Below are 18,899 nucleotides of genomic sequence, written 5' to 3' on the forward strand. Positions count from 1 at the left end.
CGACGATCTAGGAGTTCGTCTCGGAGGTCCAACCACAGAGTCGCATAAGGCTAGAGCGTCATGAGGAGACGTTCTAGGAAACGACACTTAGAGGGCCTATCAGACAGCCAATCAGAGCGCAGGAAGGGACAGGTGAAGGGAATGGAGTCCAACCCCTCCCAGTTATACATACATATAGATAATTTTGTTGGTGACTTGGATGTTAGTGTTAGGGGTCTCCCGAGAGCCAGGAAGGAGATCACAACTCGCAAATGGGGTCTCCATCGCGAAGGTCCAATCGAAGGGCCTCAGACTCACGCCAGAGAGGCTTCTGGGAATTGTGGTTCGCCAGCTCCGCGGCGGGCCAGTCTTTGGGGAGACCGAAAACTCCAACTCCCACAAGCCTCTGCGGCCTTCCAAGAGAGGAGGGGCTCAGGTCGACAGCGGGACCAAGCCTGACTGGCAGGGAGAGCGGCCAATCAGGAGATTGAGCTGCGTGACCGGCGTCCGCCTCAGCCAATGAGAGGCCGGCTTTGGGCGAAAGTGGGCGGGACTCGCCAAAGGCAGGGCGGAGGGAGGGAGGGAAGAGGAAACCCTGAAGGGAGCTAGTCTTGAAATGGCGACGGCAGGGAAAGAACTATAAAGGTCTGGAGCCATTTAGGAAGAGAGGCAGTGTGGAGTAGTGGTTTCAGTGCATGACTACGATGGCTCTGGAGTGAGACCAGGGCTTGGCTCCCAGCTCAACCATACAAACCCACCACTGTGTGCCCTTGGGCAAGAAGTCACTTCTCCTTCTTTGGAGTCTCTTGAACCGAGGCTGGATGACCATCTGTTGGGGCTGCTTCGATTGAGAGTTCCTGCATGGCAGAATGGGGTTGGACTTTGTGGGCCCCATGCTCTCTTCCAACTCCATGATTCTCCCTAGCAATCTCTAGGTCTTCCACTGTGATTCAGATGTTGCTTAGCAGTGGTCTTCAAACTTTAAGAGATTTTGGACTTCAGTTCCCAGAAGCCTCAGCCATATTGGCCAGTAGTCTGGGACTCTGTGATCCCAGTTTGGGGACCAGTGTGCTAGAGGCCCTAGAGATTCCTAGAGAGAATACTTCTCCAGGCATTTGTAGGTCCTTCAGTGCAATTCTGTGGTCAAGGTCTGGCAGATGTTGATTGCAGAGTTGCGCTGGAAGACCTAGAAATCCCTAGAGAAGTGTTCTCTCAGGTTAAAAGATTGTGGGGTTTTTATGTGTGGGAGGGTCCTGCATCCCTCACCTGAGAGAATGTGGAGGGATCACTGCATTTCTAAGAAGTAAGGGGAAATATGATTTGGCTCTGGCACACCTGCAGATATGTGTACAGTGAGGAGGTATCATGCCACACCATTTCCATATACACCCCACAGGTCTATTCCACTGGCACAAGAAGTCCATGAATTAATGTCTCTGTGAGGACCTCTCTCTCTCCCACTATCATTACATTGTATTCATTGTATTTCGATGTTGTTAGCCACCTCGATCTTAATGGAGAGGTGGGATATAAATGATGATGATGATGATGATGATGATCATTAAATCAATAAAGATTATTTTTAAAAAAATATTATTATCATTACATTGTATTTATTGTATTTTGATGTTATGCGAAAGCATAAACAGGAGGAAGGGAGAGAAGATAGATATAGAATATTATATAATAATAATAATTATAATAATAACAATTTAAAGGTATATCTAGATAGATAGAGATATACATTTAAATTATTATTATTATTATTATTATTATTATTATATAATATTCTATGTCTATCTATCTATCTACCTATCTATCTTCTCTTCCTCCCTCCCTTCCTCCTGTTTATGCTTTCGCTGCCTGGCATTTTGCAAGCAAGTCCTCCTTTGGCCTTTGCAAACTGACTGACCAGGCCAGGGCCTGGCCTGAGTGAGGTCAGTTGTGGAGGCCTGGTTGCTAGGCAACCAGAGAGTGACCACTACAAGTGGCGGGAACAACGGCCCAGAAGGGTCTCCCTTCTTTCCTCTGCTGCCTCCAGAGAGCCCCCTGCCCTGCTGCCATGGCTACCTTCCACAGTGTCAGCCCCGAGCTTCGGGCCTATTTCAAGAAGCACTCCATCCCTGACATCTATGAGGTACAAGGGCTGCTGCAGGGAGAGAGGGAGGGAGGGTTGGCTGCAAAGGAAGAAGAGGTGGCTGTGCTTGTTGTTGTTGTGCGCCTTCCAAGACCTTTCTGACTTATGGGGACCCTATTTGGGGCTTTTCTTGGCAATGTTTTCTTTGCCATTGCCATTCTGAGGCTTAGAGCCAGTCCAATGCTATTGCCTTTGCCTAAAACACCACCACAATAACAACAAAGCACATGCATATCATATTTCCAACGTCAGTCCTATGACTAGACAGCAGTTTATGATTTGCAAAATTGAACATTTAAAAATGTAATATCATATATATATATATAGGTAGATATATATATATACCTATAATATTTAATAATTTTATACTATTGGCAACACTGCTCAGAGGCTTTAGAGGAGAGAACCAAATACAGTACTAGGAGGAGTAAAGATGGGACAATCCACATCATTAAAAGTATAGTACATACTTTGACACTTTGGGCTCAAAACCCTGGTGAGATCTTCATTTTTTAAAAAACAGACAACCACTTTTAAAGCAAGCAAGGGTTTCTTTACTTGTCATTTGTCTAATGTGTATTGTTATTCTACGTCTTTGAGTCATTTCTGATTTATGGCAATCCTGGTCCAAAACACACTGCATAAATAATTCAGCCTACTTTAACTGCCCTGGCTCACTGCTGAGGAATCCTGGGAATTGTAGTTTATTGTGGCACCAGAGGTCTCTGACAGAGAAGACTCAATAGCTCATAAAATTCCCTAGCATTCAGTTAGGGCAGTTAATGGGGTCTCAAACTGGATTATTTCTGCAGTCTGTTTTGTACCTCTGTCACTGGATTTTCTTGGCAAGATTTGCTCAGAGGGAGTTTGCCTTTGCTTTCTTTTGAGGCTGAGAGAGTGTGACTTGCCCATGTTCACTCAGTAGGTCTCCATGGCAGAGAAGGGATTTGAATCCTGGTCTCCATGGTCTTAGTGTTAACTGGAAGTTATAATTTAAATTGCAGTCACAAAGGAAACAGTTAATTCTATCTGAACCTCTTGTTGTTATGTGCCTCCAAGTCATTTTTGATTTGGAGTAGCTCTAAGGTGAACCTATCATAGGATTTTCTTGGCAAGTTTCTTCAGAGTGGGTTTACCATTGCCTTATTTTGAGGCTGAGAGAATGTGACCTGCCAATGCTCACCCAAAGGGTCCCTAGGGCAAACAAGGTTTTGAATCCTGCTCTTCAAAGTCATAGTATAAGTGGATGTTATAATTTAAGTTGCAATCACAAGGGAAAAGGGTGATTCTGTCTGAATTGCAGGACCCCTTTTAGTTCGCATGCAGCAACATGTTCACAGAAACCGTCAGCCCTCCATCTCCACGGCTTCTTTATCCACAGATTCATCTACTCACGGTTTGAAAATATTTTAAAAATACACAAATTACAAAAAGCAAACCTTGATTTTGCCATTTTATATAAGTGATATCATTTTACCACACCATGGTATTTAATGAGACTTGAGCATCCACAGATTTTGGTATCCATGGGGAGTCCTGGAAGCAAACCCCAGCAGATACCAAGGGCCCATTGTATACCTGTTAAGGAAGTAAATGTGTTCTTTAACAGAAAAGTTGTTACTAGATGCAGAAGTAACACAAAGGAATAGGTATAGGTTACTATGCCAGTAAACAGAAAAAGAAATAAAGAGCAATTCAACGTCATCAAGAAAACTTTTTATTCAAAACTAACAACATGTACATGTGAAATCAATCAGCCAGATATGCCTTAGGCAGGTAAGCACTTTTTTTTATTGGCACATTCTAGAGATCACTTGAAAACTTTTTCCAAAATGCATCCAGGAATAGCTTTTACTTCCACAAACTTCTACTTTATATACCAGTATATAAAACATTCCCTTTGGATGCTTTTTAACAGCGTGGCAAGGGCGGTGATGGTGGCCAGGCAACTTATCTGCTCCCCCCTGTTTTGCTGTTCACACACGTTCAATAAAGAGTTCCAAAGACAGTTTCAGTTTACCTTGACCCTTGCCTACAGCTAGAGTACAATCCCACAGTTTCCCAGTTGAAGCTGAAAGCACTGTTTATTTCGTTGTTTACTACAGATAGACTGCGGCAAGCTGATGCCAAAATATGTTTTTCTCCAGCCCGTCTACAACATTCTCTCAGTGCTGATGCTGCTAAAAATGTAGAACTGGACAGAGGACAAGGAAGAAAGAGGAGCTAACCAGGTGTAAAAAGCCTTTGTAAACAAGAACTTTGCTACCAGAGGCTTTGGAGATTATTACACCCAGGAATCCTGGCAGGAGAGAGGTGGGATCTAAAAGATGAAAACAGATGTTATCACATTTTCCTGTGTCTGGGTTGTAGACAGCCCATATCCACTCAGGCAGCCTGACTGCAACCTGGATTTCTCCAAAGGGATTTTTTCAAGAATGAGATTTTCCCATTCTAGAAAAGCTATGGGAGAAGTCCAGGTTACAGATGGGCTGCCAAGTACAAAAGGGCTGTCTGCAGCCAGGACATGGGTAAATGCGATAACATCTGTTTTTGTCTTTTAGATCCCGGGTCTCTCCCACCAGGATTCCTGGGTGCAATAATCTCCTTTGTTACTTAAGTATTCCTGTATTATAGGCTGGTTAGAGACCTCAACAAGATGGATGTGAGATCAGAGAGCAAGAAGTAGAAAGTGCCAGGCCATTCTGTTGTTGACACAGGGCCGAAACAGATGGGCCTGATAAAGTGGACTGCTGCACAATTTGTGCCATGACTGCAGCAACCAAACGTGCCTAGCCCTGATTCAGGCCGCCACCGCATTTTTGAACCGGGCTAGCAAAAACAGCGATATTTTACCACTCTTTTTTTGCTCAGTTCTTTGTAAAAGACATGGCCTCACTGTGGTTTCCGGCTGTACTTGGGACTTGAGGAAGGAGGCATGCAAATTGAAAGAAGGAACATCAACAATTTAAAATATGAAGATGACACCATACTGATAGCAGAAAATAGCAAGCACTTGGAATGACTACTGAAGAAAGTCATAGAAAAAAGTGCAAAGGCAGATTTACAATTGAACATTAAGAAAACAAAATAATGACCATAGATAATTTGCAAGACTTTAAAGTAGATGATGAAGACATTGAAATAGTTCCAAGATTTTCCATATCTTGGCCCAGTCATTAATCAGAATGGAGACTGCAGTCAAGGAATCAGAAGAAGACTAGTGTCCTGGTATACGCCTGCCAAGTATCCCGGAGCTTGGCTCCTTCCATCTGCCAGCTAGAGTTCTTTGGTCAGGCGAACACTGTCAGGGTCCATGCAGCTGGAGCAAATTCCAATCCAGTCTGTAACCTGACATCAAGCAGGAAGTCCAACTGAGAACCAAGCCCAAAAAGAAGTAGAGAAAGACATCAAACCAAGATCAACAGCCAGAGCTCAAGAGGAACGGAAGTGTTTAACAAGGAGTCTTGATAATGGCATTGAAACTTCTTGTCATCAGGGAAGCAAAGCTGTCTGCTGAATTCTTATAGAGCCAGCTGCAAACCAACACGTCTGGCTTCATTAACCTGTTATTGGCTCCAAAAATGTCACTTCCTGCCGAGCTGCATTTTTACAAGATTTACTGCCTCAGCGTGCCATTGTTTTACGTGGTCTACTGCCTTTAGCCTGTCTTCTTTGCTATGGCTGGACCTCCCTCCTTTTCCATGGATTTCTCATTTAGGTATGCCATGAAAACTATGACTTGGAAGAGCAGCTATGAAGGAACCGGGCCAGATCCTGAAGCATAAAGATATATAACTGAATATTAAAGTTAGGATTGTCCATTTCAATACATTTCTAATTTCTCTTTCTATGTATGGATGTGACAATTGGACAGTGAAGGAAGCTGGTAGGAAGAAATCAACTCATTTGGAATGTGTGCCTGGAGAAGAGTTTTCAGATACCATGGACAAATCTAAAAGACAAATGAATGGGCCCAAGAACTCTTTCTAGAAGCCAAGATGACTAAAGTAAGACTGTTGTATGTTGGGCATATCATAAGAAGACATGACTCAAGAAAAGACAATAATACTTGCTAAGGTAGAAGGCTTTAGGAAGAGAGGAAGACCACATTACAGATGGATAGACTCAATCAAGGAAGCCATAATTCAAGAGGAGTTCTTCACGTGTGGTAATTCATCACATGAATTGCCTTGGATTCGAATTGACTTTGCTTCTTCTTCCGTTCAGATTGGCTCTGGATTTGAGTTCCAGTCTCACGTGTGATAAGGGCCTTCCTCTTCACCTGCCCCCCTTCTAAACAGGTAAAGGAAACAGCTTCCTCCAGCCAATATTAAGACTTTCTTCCACTTGTGCTCCTCCATTTAAATAGGCAACGGAAACCTCTTCTGTCCAGTAATGTGAAGACTGTGATTATTTTCCCCACTGCTCTCCCCCCCAACCTCAATAGATAAAATAAAACCAGTCCACATAGCTTTCCCTAGCACTCTAAACCTCACTGTTGTGTCACCTGAATTTCCTTGTTCTCTCATCAATCCTTCCTTGCTCTCCCATCATACTCAAAAGATGCACTGGAAGAGCTATGCATGGTGGATGAGATTTTCATTTATTTATCTATGGAGGAACATTGTAAATTTTAAATGTTATACACAGTAGGTGGGAATACAGATAAATCATACCACTTCCTTGCCAAAACAGAATTGAATAGTTTGAGCATTGGACTATGTATCTAGAGACCAGGGTTCGAATCCCGCTCTGTCATGGAAGCCCACTGTTTGAACTTGATGAAGTCACACTCTCTCAACCACACGGGAAGGCAAAGTCAAAGCTACTTTGGACAAATTTGCCAAGAAATCCCTGGGTCGTTTTAGGGTCACCATCAGTTGGAAACAACTTTAACACACATGATGGAGACAACAACAACAACAATTTCTTTTGTACTTACAGTGGTAAATGATGGATTGAATCAGTATGTCATTTAAAGTACAGTGGTACCCCGGGATACGAATGCGCCGCCTTACGAAATTTCCGGGTTACGAAAAAAATCCATTTAAAAAAACTGTTCCGGGTTACGAAGGTTTTTTCGGGTTACGAAAAAATTTTTGGTGCTTTTCGGCGCTATTTCACACGAAATTGCGGCTTTTCCCCATTAGCGCCTATGGGTTTTTCGGCTTGCGAAGTATTTCGGGTTACGAAAGCGGCGGCGGAACGAATTAATTTCGTAACCCGGGGTACCACTGTAGCGACTTTATTCAGAACCCATATTGTTAAATTCAAGATATGGAATGCTGTATTAACTGACCAACACATAAGCGAGAACATTAAAAATAGAAGTAAGATAACAAAATGTAATAGTATAAGAGACAGGTGGAGAATTTGTGGCCCTGCTAATGTTGTTCAACTATATTTCCCAGCACCTTTGGGCACTAGACATTAGGGCTGGAGCTACTGGGTGTTTGAATCCAGTAATATCTGGAATATGACATTTTCACCTGCCATTAGCAATAATCTACATGGGCAATAACATTTTAAAATTATTTTATACTTTTATATTTTGTTATTGTTGTTGGGGGCCTTCATGTCATTTCCGACCTATGGAGACTCTAAGGCCTATCATGGGGTTTTCTTGGCAAGATTTGTTTTCAGGTTTGCTATTGCCTTCCCATGAAGCTCAGAGCATGTGACTTGCCTAAAGTCACCCAGTGCGTTTCATGGCCAACAGGAGAATCAAACCCTAGTCTCCAGAGTCGTAGTCCAGCACTCAAACTACTACACTATACTGGTTCTCTATAGGTATGTAGTGTTTTATATGTGTGTGTTTTATTTATCAGAACTTCAAGTGTGGATTTTTCTTTTCAGGCCCTGTTATGTGGTTTATTAATTATGTGCCCAGATGATCCACTCAGATTTTTAGAAGAAAAGATCAAGGAAATAATGGAAAAAGGGCTATATAGTATTCTATGGTATGTATGTGATATCTTCCATGGACTATAAATAATATGGTTAGGTTTCAAATACTGAGATATGGGAAATGGTGTTTAGTTCATCATCATCATCATAACCTTTATTAGGCATCTCAAAAACATAATACACAATTAAAATTATAACTAAAATTATTTTAGTTGTTATAAAGAACTTTCACATGGAAATGTTTAATGACGCCCTCAAATGCTCATGCCCCAGGCTCTCTCTTTAGGTTCCCCCTAATGCGGCTAAAGTGCAATATCATACAACCAGAAAACATATGCAGGGGTAGCCATGTTGGCCATGTAGCAAAGTACAATAACACACAAAATCCACAAAACAGTGATACCTTTATTGGGTCAGCTGAAATGCACAAAACACATGTTGCACGCTTTTGAAGCTCCACTGGCCTTTTCATCAGGCAAAGATGTTATACGGTAAATCATGCAGAAGAGAGAAAAATAACAATGACGTTGGTCAAAAACCTGGAAGCCTTTTTAAAAAGAAATTCAGTGCTCTTGGATTCAGTTCTGTGGCCTCCCTCGTTGAGTTTATCCACTTGGCATGCGGTCTTTCTCGCTTTCTTCTACCTTCTATCTGACCTAGCATTATTGTTTTTTCTAGTGAAGTGTGCCTTCTCATGATGTGGCCAAAGTACAACAGCCTCAGTTTCATCATCTTGCCTTCCAGGGAGAGTTCAGGCTTGATCTGTTTAAGGACCCATTTGTTTGTCTTTTTGGCTGTTCACGGTATCATCAGTAGTCTTCTCCAGCACCACATCTAAAAATGAATTGATTTTCTTCTTATCTGCTTTTTTCACTGTCCAACTCTTAACATCTATACATGGTGATGGTGGATACAGTGGCTTATACAATTTTAACTTTAGTGCTCAGTTGTATATCTTTACTCTTTAGGATCTTGCCTAGTTCTTTCAATGCTGCCCTTCCCATTCCTAGTTTTCTTGGCTGCAGTCACCATTCTGATTAATGTTTGATCCTACATACAGGAACTCTTTTGATTTCCTCATTGTCTTGGTTGAATTTATGTCTTTCTTCCATGGTCATTTTTTTTTTGTTTTCTTTATGTTCAGCATTAAGCCTGTCTTTGCACTTTCATCTTTGACCTTCCTTAGAATTTGTTCCAAGTGTGTGATGTTTTCCTCTAGTAATATAGTGTTGTCTGTATATCTAAGCTTGTTGATGTTCCTTCCTCCTATCTTTACTCCTCCTCCTTCTGAGTCTAAACCTGCTTTTCTTATGATATTTCTGTATACAAGTTGAACAAATAGAGTGATAGAATGCAGCCTTGCCTGACTCCATTTCCAGTTGGGAACCATTCTGTTTCTCCATATTCTGTTCTAACAGTAACCTCTTTCTCTAAGTACAGATTTCTCAACAGGTGTAGTGGCACTCCATGATTTTAACAGCCATCCATAGCTTTTTGTGAATTTTGAGATAATACGAAAGCAGAACCTTAAATATAATGGGTTGAATTCTGTTGTTAATACTGACTGAAGTAGAGCCATTGAATCAACCACTGATTCAATGGTTCTATTCTATTTGGAACTAAGCAACAGAATTCTACACATAGTAAATATAATATAAATTATAAATATGTTATAAAGTCTGTTAATTAAACAACCTTCACAATGAAACTTTCCCAACAGGCCCAGGTTTGGTGTATTGTTTGAAACATAAAAAGAGAGATGGTTAAATAAACATTGTAGTAAAAACAGCAGTAGTTAATGTAGTTCAGTGTTTAAGAGTTTCACAACCTCCCATTCATTGCTGTTTAGTTTTGTGACTTACTTTAATACTTTTGTTCAAAGAACAGCACTTTAAAGTTCTTTCTGTATGGTTTCAATGCAGTATGCTTTGATGTATAAAAGTATTTCAGCTCAAAATCAAATATTTTGCAGTGTTCTGCTCTGTTGTTGTTATTTCTGAAGATATGCATATAGAAACCTTTGAATTTACTAAGTATGAACAGCATATTTGTATATTACATTTGTATTTAATGTTTATTTACATGTTATTATCTTTGAAGAAAAAAAATAAGCTCTAGAATATCAGTGGTAAAGCTGAATTTTCAGAGAATAGGATGTTTCCCACTACTGTATGTAATAACATGCATTGTTTTTTATTCTAGATCATAGTTACTCAACAGTGCCTTTGAAAATAGCAACAAACAATTATTATTTCATCGTATTAGTGTTTTGTTAATTATAGTGGCTTAGTGGTTAAGACTCTGGCGCTGACGATGACAAACTTGGCAGGTCAACAGTTTGAGACCAAAGTGTCATGTGATGAAGTGAGCTCCCTCTGCTAGTCCCAGCTTCTGCCAACCTAGCAGTTTGAAAGTATGTAAAAGTGCAAGTAGATAAATAGGTATGAGAATGTAACAGCATTCTGTGCACCAACTCCAAATACCATGGAGTTGTCTTTAACAATGCTGGCTCCATCAGCTTAGTAATGGAGATGAGCACCATTCCCTACAGTCAGACATGACTAAATAAACTTGTAAAGGGGAAGTCTTTACTTTTATCTTTTATGAATAATGTTGTATTTTTAGAGAATGGAAGCTATGATGTTACCAAATATATAATGTATATGTATTTCCCCCCTCCAGGAATATGTGTATTGATCCATACCTAAGCCAGAGGCTAAAAGTAATTTCAGAAACATACTTACACACCCTTTTGGGACTTGATGATGATCAGCTGGTAATTATTAATAACCTTTTTCTGCAATCTTTTTACTAAAGTAAAAGCAATAGATAGCCTCTACTTGTACTTACATTGAAATAATGGCCTTTTTTGTGCCAAAGGGTAATTAGAAAGACAGGATGCTTTGTTCCCCAAGAATACCAATCCCAAATGTTGTTTCTACAGAGAGTAACAGTGCAATCCTTATTCATTTTGTTGGTTTTAGAGGTTTTAGAATATGTTACCAGAATCTTCTTCTGTATGCAGAACAGCAGTCTGCTGGCATAATTGTTCTGCTAACTGAAAGCTAAAACAGAAGTGGAGAAGGTGGAGTGGGGTGTTGAAGGAGTTGTATTATACCAGTTCTCAGACTCCTCCAGCTCTGGTACAGAGCAACAATGCCAGCGCAAAGTTTGACCAGGGTGAGAGTAGTTCTAAATAATTTCTAACATCCTTTTCCTCACTGGCATCACCTGAGTTGGCATCACTTTCTGTGGTAACTCATGGTGTCATCCCCCCATTGATACCTTCCTATACCACACCATACAGGATCCTTAGTAATGTTTGTTGTGCTAATGTTACTCATAAATCATAATTTCCTTATATCACTGAATGTAATGGTAATAGTTGTGACAAAAGGCATTGAAGGCTTAAGACCTTGTAAAACTACAAATCCCGGGATTCCATAGGTTGGAGCTAGAGTACTTGTGTCAAACTGCATTATTTCTACAGTGTAGATGTACTCCCAGAGTCATTATTTATTACCTGATTCCATTCAAGTACAATATCATCATAACTGACAAAGGAAGGGGAGCTTTTTGTAATTTGTAGGGAAAAGTTTGGTATTGATGCTCTAAAAAAAGTGCAATTATGTTGTGCAGTGCCTGATATGAAAAACATTGTGATAGAATATTTGCAGTTATCCATGCCTGTCTTTTCCATTTTGATGTTATTTATTTTGTGCAATTACATTTTAGATGACTACAGAGTTATGTGATAAAGCATGGGACTTTTATAGCACTAACTTAAAAAGAATGTGCTTTGAGTAAGTATGTGGCCATCTTTATTATATACTCACCTAACTGAATTGTGACAAATTGACTGTACTTTATCCCACATTGTAGTAATAGCATTTTGGATCAGTTCTGTGGTATAACAAGTCTTCATAGCAATCATTGGTATGAAGAGAAGACAATTATCTCAAGGGTATGACTCTTGTACTTTGTACGAGTTTTTGTACTTGTGCTGTAGCTCACACTTAGCCTTTTTGCTGATACAAATGGTCATCATTTGGACTCTACATTTTGAAGATTAAACTGTGAGACTAGTGAACAAAGAGGTCAAGTAGACTGGCAGCTTGGAGGGGCCTCTGGCTGCTCCAGCCCTGGTTGCACCCCATTTGGTGCAGAATTGTGGTGACCAGATGCCACAGTCCCAAGGCTGGCTGTTGCTGCAATCCCGAACGGGCTGCTGACAAGGAGCGCTTTTTTGTGTTCCTTTTGCCGGCAGGCCCAGGACATCTTAGATGGCTGCAGCACACCTTCAGTTCATGGATAAAGACATAATATCTATTGACTAGTTATAGCAATTCAAGATAAAATGTAATGGTAGTGTTAAAATGGCATAATGCCTCAAAGTAACAAATAAGAATTGAGATAGGTGAGTTATTCCTTTTAAGTTTTGTTCCAAAATAACATGAATAAGGCCTGGAACAGATGGGCAGGAAAAAGTGGCTTGATGTTGCTTCCCCCCCCCCCCCCGCTGCCTGCACAGCATAGTCTCAAGGCAAGCTAAATGCACACAAACCAACCACACAGCACATTTTCAAGCCATGCCACTGGGTAATTTTTTTTGTTGCTTCCCCACCATGCATGTGCACTGGCGCACGAACACACCGTCAGTGACCCCCAAGTATCTCCCACATTCACCCAGATGCCATTCCATTGGATGGCCACTCCTTTGAAAGGCCACACAGTCACATGTGTAATGCTCTGCCCGTACACAGCATCAGAGCAGGTGATTCATTGGCAAAGCACAATCATGGAGGCTCTCCTACATGCTCCCTTCACCCTATGCCCCCGTTGGACTGTCTGGTTTGTGTACGCTGTCATAAATCCATTGGAGTTGCGAGGTCATGGTAAAGGAAAGAAATGAAAAGTGCAACAACTCCAATGGATTTATTACAGCATACACAAACCAGACAATCTAATGGGGGCATGGGGTGAAGGGGGCATGTAGAGGGTCCTCCATGATTGTGTTTTGCCAGTGTATCATTTGCATATCAATGCATTGGTGCTGTGTATGGGCATTTACATGCAGGCATGAAGATGTGCATCTTCTGTGCTAAGAGGATTGTCTCGGATTCTGTTTGCTCTGCTATGGTCCGATTTCCACTCACTTTGGAGGCATGCATCATCTGAACTGCTTCCACACTGCCGAAATAATGTAATTTGAAACCATTTTAACTGCCATGTCTCAGTGCTGTGGAATTTGGGGATTTGTAGTTTTGTGAGATATTTATCCTTCCCTGTCAGAGGGCTCTGGTGCCTCACCAATCTACAAATCCCTGAATTCCATAGCATTGAGCCATGGAAGTTAAAGTGTTGTCAAACTACTTTATTTTTGCACTGTAGCAATAGCCTAAGTTTAAGCTTTTATTATCGTGAATATATTTCCGTGTGCTGTCTATGAAATTTCAAGTGCAGTTATTTAGATTTTCTTGTCTTCAGGACAAAAACCTCCATTAATACATTCTTGCTTAACAATTACAGTGCATGGATAAAGTATTGCGCTATGAGGAGAATTGGGAAACAAATCTTACAGAGAAAGTTGTCTTTTGCAAGACATGTTTATGAATCCAAGCTATTAAAATCCGTACTAGAAAAATGGAATGCTTGGGTGCAGCTTCGCAAAGTAGAACATGAACGTAAGTGTTTCTATCAAATAAGACTATTTTTAGATAAGAGATAGGTGTTTTTTTTAATTTTCACTAAAATGCTTCATCTTTTAACATTCCAGTCTCTGTTCAGAGATTGATCACTCTGAGCAAGTTTATACATAATGATAAGTCGTGAGTTACATGAACTAGCAGCAGTGTGATCAGATAAAAAAAGTATTTTTAAATTTAAAAAATTGTGTTTTTTCCACTTTCATAGGGGCCCTGTGCCCCAACCCCATTAAATGTGGAGGGCCCACTGTAAATGGAAAAACATTTTCTGAACTTGATCATCTTCTGAACCAGGCCTCAGAGTCATGTTAATTTAACTACAGACAAATGTATGTACCAAAACAAATTCTTTGATCCAAATTACAATTAAAGAAAATGACATTTTTCTTAATAAAGCTCCACATTTTCAAATTATTTTTCTTCAGGGGCAGCAAAAAGGATAGGAAAAGTCTTTGCATTTTCTTTACAGAAGATTATTTTTAAAGCTTGGCGAAAAGAGACTAGTTCTAGAAGAAAGACTAAACTATATATGGAGGTAAGTTATTGATAAATAATTTTAAACATGTGTCCTCTTACAGTGGAAACATTGATGTATATTCATTTTTAATTCTGTACTTATATCCACATAATTACTTCAGTGTGCTTGATTTGCTAAACTGAGCAAGAATGAGCATTATAAATGGTGTACAGTATGTTATTAAAAATTTAAATTATGTACAAAGTAATTTAGTTCCACACAAGCCACAATACAAGCCTCATAATTTTGCAATAATCTATATGCTAGATTAATAAAAATCCAGGATCAGAAACAGTGGCCTGAACACACAGACCAAATAAGGCAACTTCGGGCTGCTTTGGGGGCTTGGTGTTTAGATGATGCACACCTCCAAAGCGGAAGCCACATTGAGGCCATGCCAAGCTGGGAAAAGCCGGCCTAAAAAGGACTCGATTTAGATTGACTCCTGGCTGGCGTGACTTGGGTCTGTGGCAGTTTCCCACTTTGAGAGTGGGCTGTGCTTTTGCCACGATCCCAGCCCAATATTGTTAGTTATCTCTACATGTGGCTGGAGGCTGCTCCTTCTGGGCCATCTGCTTCGGGCCAGTGCTAATTGAACTTCATCCTTCAGAAGCAGCCCACTCAACCTTTCCTGGGTTGATATCTTGCTCACTGAATCAGTTATTAGCACCATAGCCACAATTCACGTCCTCATGGTTTCTGTTCTTTGGGCTACATGGCAACATTGTTCCTTCCCATGTTCTCCATCAGTTTAGGTTTATTATAGGGCTACAATAATTTCCCTTTGCATTATTTGTGCCTCCTTCCTTCTCCCACTTTGGAATGGGGCCTGGAAAGTCTTGATCCATTAATGGAAATAATGTATATCTTGTTTTTCTCATGCACTGTGAGCCACTCAAGGTAGCTCACAATGTATCTACAGGCCAAAACTACCTGTTTTGTTAACTACATCTTTTTATCAAATACTGTATGGAGGTTGTGGGGACTGCTCAGAGTAGGCAAAGGGGTGAATTGAACTCTTTTCCTTTCTGCTGCCTTTGTGAGTAAAATCTCTTAATAGCTTGATTCCTGTTATTAGTCCAGACTAGAAAAGACCCACTGAAGAAATTGAATGTAGCAACAATTGATTCAATTGATTTTACTCTAGTTGGAATTAACCAACATGATTGAGGTCAGTATCTTCTTTTTTAGGAAGGAAGAATTCTCCAGTTTGTACCATTTACGTTTCAGAAACTGATCTTCAGATGTAGTTTTGTACTTATTTAATTACATTTGCAAGTCAAAACCAGAAACTAGTTCAAATTATTATTTTTTACTTTTCTTGACATTTTTCTGCATATTTTACAGCGTGTAGAAAGAGACTTTGAAGACGATATTGATGAAGAGCCTGAAAGACGTTATGTTTCAGAGCGTGAAAGACGTCAATTTGACAAACATTCATCATCAAGATATATATCATACGATCATGTGCCACATATAAGAACAGGCAAAGATCACTTGACAAAGATGCCAGGACGAGTACTTGCCCAGGTTAGTAATCTGAAAAATAAATAAAAAGTAGATATATTTGTAGCTCATTTCTGGTTTTTGTCAAAAGAAATGCTTCTTTAGACTAATCTGGAAGAATCCGTATTTTACGTGGAAGTTTGGTCACCTATTGTATTGTTTTCCACTTATCATGATTCTAATTTTACCTGCAACACATAAGAGAATCCCTGGAGGCTTGGATAAATGTGCTAAAAAGATTTCAGGCAATCATTTCCCTCTACATTCAGCCCTTTTTATACACAGATCCAAGCATCCATGGTTCGAAAATGTTCAAAAAAAGTATAAATTTCAAATATCAAACCTTGATTTTCCACTTTTTATAAAGGACACCATTTTGCTATATTATATTTAATGGGACTTGAGCATCCACGGATTTTGTTATCCATGGGAGATCTTGGAACCAAACCCCAGCGTATAACAAGGGTCCACTGTACTCTCTCTTATATACTTTATATATTAAGAAGTGTAATTAAAGACTTCATGACAAAATGAATCATATGTCTTTTGTATAGTTATGAATTAAATCTAATGAATAATATATCTAAGCATATACTAAATTAGATTTTTCATATTTGTATTTTTCCTAATTGTGAACCACTTTTTCCTTGGACTTGGTTTGATTGTGTTTGAATCTTTGGCCATGTGTGCAGCTCAGGAACTTTGTTACAGTCAGCCCTCAGTATCCATGAGAGATCCATTCCGGACCCCTCCACAGGTACCAAAATCCGCAGATGCACACGTTTTGTTGTCCCCAATGGCAGCACATGGAACAAGACTATGGAACGCCTTGCCGGAGGAGATCCGTCAAATGACTAGTTGTCAAGACGGATCTCTTCCAGCAGGCCTTCCCAGAATAGTTCAATCTAATTTCTCTACTTTCCCTACTTTATGTAACCACTGCCTCTACTAGAAAATTGCTGTCATTTGAACAGGTTTAATTTTTAAATTGTATTGTATTTAATCCTGTTTCAAAGGTGTGTGTGTGTGTGGGGGGGGTAAATTTATTTATTGAAAATATGTATTATTCCAACATATTTTAGTCATGTAAGCCGCCTTGATTGCTGCAGTAGAAAGGCAGGATATAAGAATAAAGTTTATTTATTATTTATTATTTAGCACATGCACATAGCCACGCTGGCATTAAGGACAACGGGACTTCATGTGAAATCCCATTGTCCCCAATGGTGGTGCAGTCGCGTGTATGCACCATCCTTAGGGACAAGAGGGGCTTGCCGTCTATGGATATTTAAATCTGCTGATGGCAAGTCCCAAGATACTGAGGGCCGACTGTATATTTAGGTGATTATATAGAATCACAAAAGAAAATATAATAAAGTGCAATCATAGTGAGCTTTTTCTTAAACTTATTTTTATCATGTTATCATAGCTTGAAATATAATGTTTCAAGAACAGACTGGGAAGGTTATGCATTATGGCAAAGAGTATTCTAAAATACAAACATGTTAAATATCTTAAAGACAGACATTACTGTCTAATGTTTTGTGTGATAATATATTTTTGCATTTTGAACCTAGATCTTTCGTTATTTAACTGTAATTGACTTGGCAAGATGTGCTCAAGTTAACCGAACTTGGAAGGCACTGACCCAAACAGGTTCAGTATGGAGTAATGTAAGTAAAGATGCTTGAAACCAAGATTTAATAATATTTTAAAAATCAACTGGGCAGAATTAGAGTAATTTTACTTGTTAAATTAAGCAATTTCCCTATAAATTTAATACATAGCAAACAATTATTTTGCTTAATCCATTCATTTTCTTAAAGTGAAGCATTTGTTTTTAGCTGAAACAGATTTAACAGATCTCCAATATATGAAACATATTACATAGCCTTTGACTTCACATATTACATAGGTTTGTTTGGTTGTTTGGTTGTTTTTGGTAATTTCCTATACCAGTACATCTTTTCTTTTCAGATTAATTTTTCTGCAGTGAAAGACATAGTGAAAGATAATATAGCTGGAAATATTTTACTGAAATGGACCACTAATGTGGTGCATTTGAATCTTCGTGGTTGTTCTACTCTTCAGTGGCTTACATTTAAAAGCATTGGTAAGCATTTTGTTTTATTCATTTTCTGCTTTAATTTGCTTCTCTTATTTTTCTTTCTGGTTATCATTATGGGCTCACCATTCTTGAAGTGTACAGAAAAACATGTGCAGTAGGCTTTTAAGTATGCAAAGTCACACATACGTTGGCTTTAAACAAAACATATTTTCAAAGTTAAATTCCCATCACTTTAAAAGTGGGGACAGAGGCATCGTCATGTGTTTAACTGGCATTATATGGAAGAACAAGAAAGAGGTAGCCTGATATCACTGGGACTGATAGCCACTCAGTTTGAGGCTTATGAGCTACCCATATGGCCAGTCAAGAATTGTATTACATATCGCAACCCTAAGGCCATCATATCATAGGGTCTTCTTAGCAAGTTTCTTCAGAGAGGGGTTGCCATTGCCATTCTCTGAGTCTTTGAGAGTATGGCTTTCCCAAGGTCACACAGTGGTTTTATATTTTTATTTTTATTTTATTTTAGCTGAAGTGCTCAAACCACTACATCTGGAACAAAATACAGTAGAGGCCTTTTCAATCTATCTCTAAGAAAAATGGCCCACAATCCAAAATTATTTTTGCCCCAAAATGCCACCTGAACCCCTAGGTGAACAAAATTGGTGGGCAATTTTGCATATTTTTGATGACTTCCTGCTGCAAAAAAAGGGGTCTCTCCTAGGCTTAAAATAGCCAGGGGGAAAAATGTGGCAAAATTGCCCCCATGCTCCCTAGTTAGCCATTAATCCCTAGATGGAAAGTGGCCTGAGTTATTAAAGAAACATTTTGAAGTGAGACCATCTTGCTTACCAAAATATTATCCTCACAGTAGAGTTTTGCGATTTTATATACTAATTGTGTGAAAGCAGCAATATTTCTTACCTAATCTTTTAGACTACATTTTTCTTGATTTTTGAATGTGGTATGATTTCTCTCTAATGTACTAAGGAGGAAACAAGAAGTGAAAATGGAGCAGTGGCCAAAATGGCCACATAACAATGCCTAGATCAAGCGAATTGACCAATATAGTTTATGGAC

At 39.5% G+C, this 18,899-nt stretch overlaps 2 protein-coding genes across 5 annotated transcripts in view; one reads left to right on the forward strand and one right to left on the reverse strand.

Annotated features, from left to right (window-relative positions):
* The window catches only part of ARMC10 (armadillo repeat containing 10), a 310,309-nt gene that overhangs the window by 18,056 nt on the left and 273,354 nt on the right, over window positions 1-18,899 (reverse strand). The gene's annotated exons all lie outside the window — the stretch shown is intronic.
* FBXL13 (F-box and leucine rich repeat protein 13) overlaps window positions 1,979-18,899 on the forward strand; it is a 74,188-nt gene continuing 57,267 nt past the window's right edge. For 2 of the 3 annotated variants that reach the window (XM_042468668.1, XM_042468669.1), the window contains exons 1-9: window positions 1,979-2,116; window positions 7,973-8,076; window positions 10,706-10,799; window positions 11,759-11,826; window positions 13,553-13,707; window positions 14,154-14,263; window positions 15,593-15,775; window positions 17,329-17,424; window positions 17,729-17,864. In XM_042468668.1, coding sequence (XP_042324602.1) covers window positions 2,042-2,116; window positions 7,973-8,076; window positions 10,706-10,799; window positions 11,759-11,826; window positions 13,553-13,707; window positions 14,154-14,263; window positions 15,593-15,775; window positions 17,329-17,424; window positions 17,729-17,864 — 1,021 coding nt within the window. In that variant the 5' untranslated portion in view covers window positions 1,979-2,041. Of the gene's footprint in view, window positions 2,117-5,956; window positions 6,418-7,972; window positions 8,077-10,705; window positions 10,800-11,758; window positions 11,827-13,552; window positions 13,708-14,153; window positions 14,264-15,592; window positions 15,776-17,328; window positions 17,425-17,728; window positions 17,865-18,899 lie in introns of those variants that run through there. The other variant, XM_042468670.1, reaches the window with a different exon arrangement.

The sequence above is a fragment of the Sceloporus undulatus genome, chromosome 5, assembly GCF_019175285.1.
Source record: "Sceloporus undulatus isolate JIND9_A2432 ecotype Alabama chromosome 5, SceUnd_v1.1, whole genome shotgun sequence".
Classification (NCBI taxonomy): domain Eukaryota; kingdom Metazoa; phylum Chordata; class Lepidosauria; order Squamata; family Phrynosomatidae; genus Sceloporus; species Sceloporus undulatus.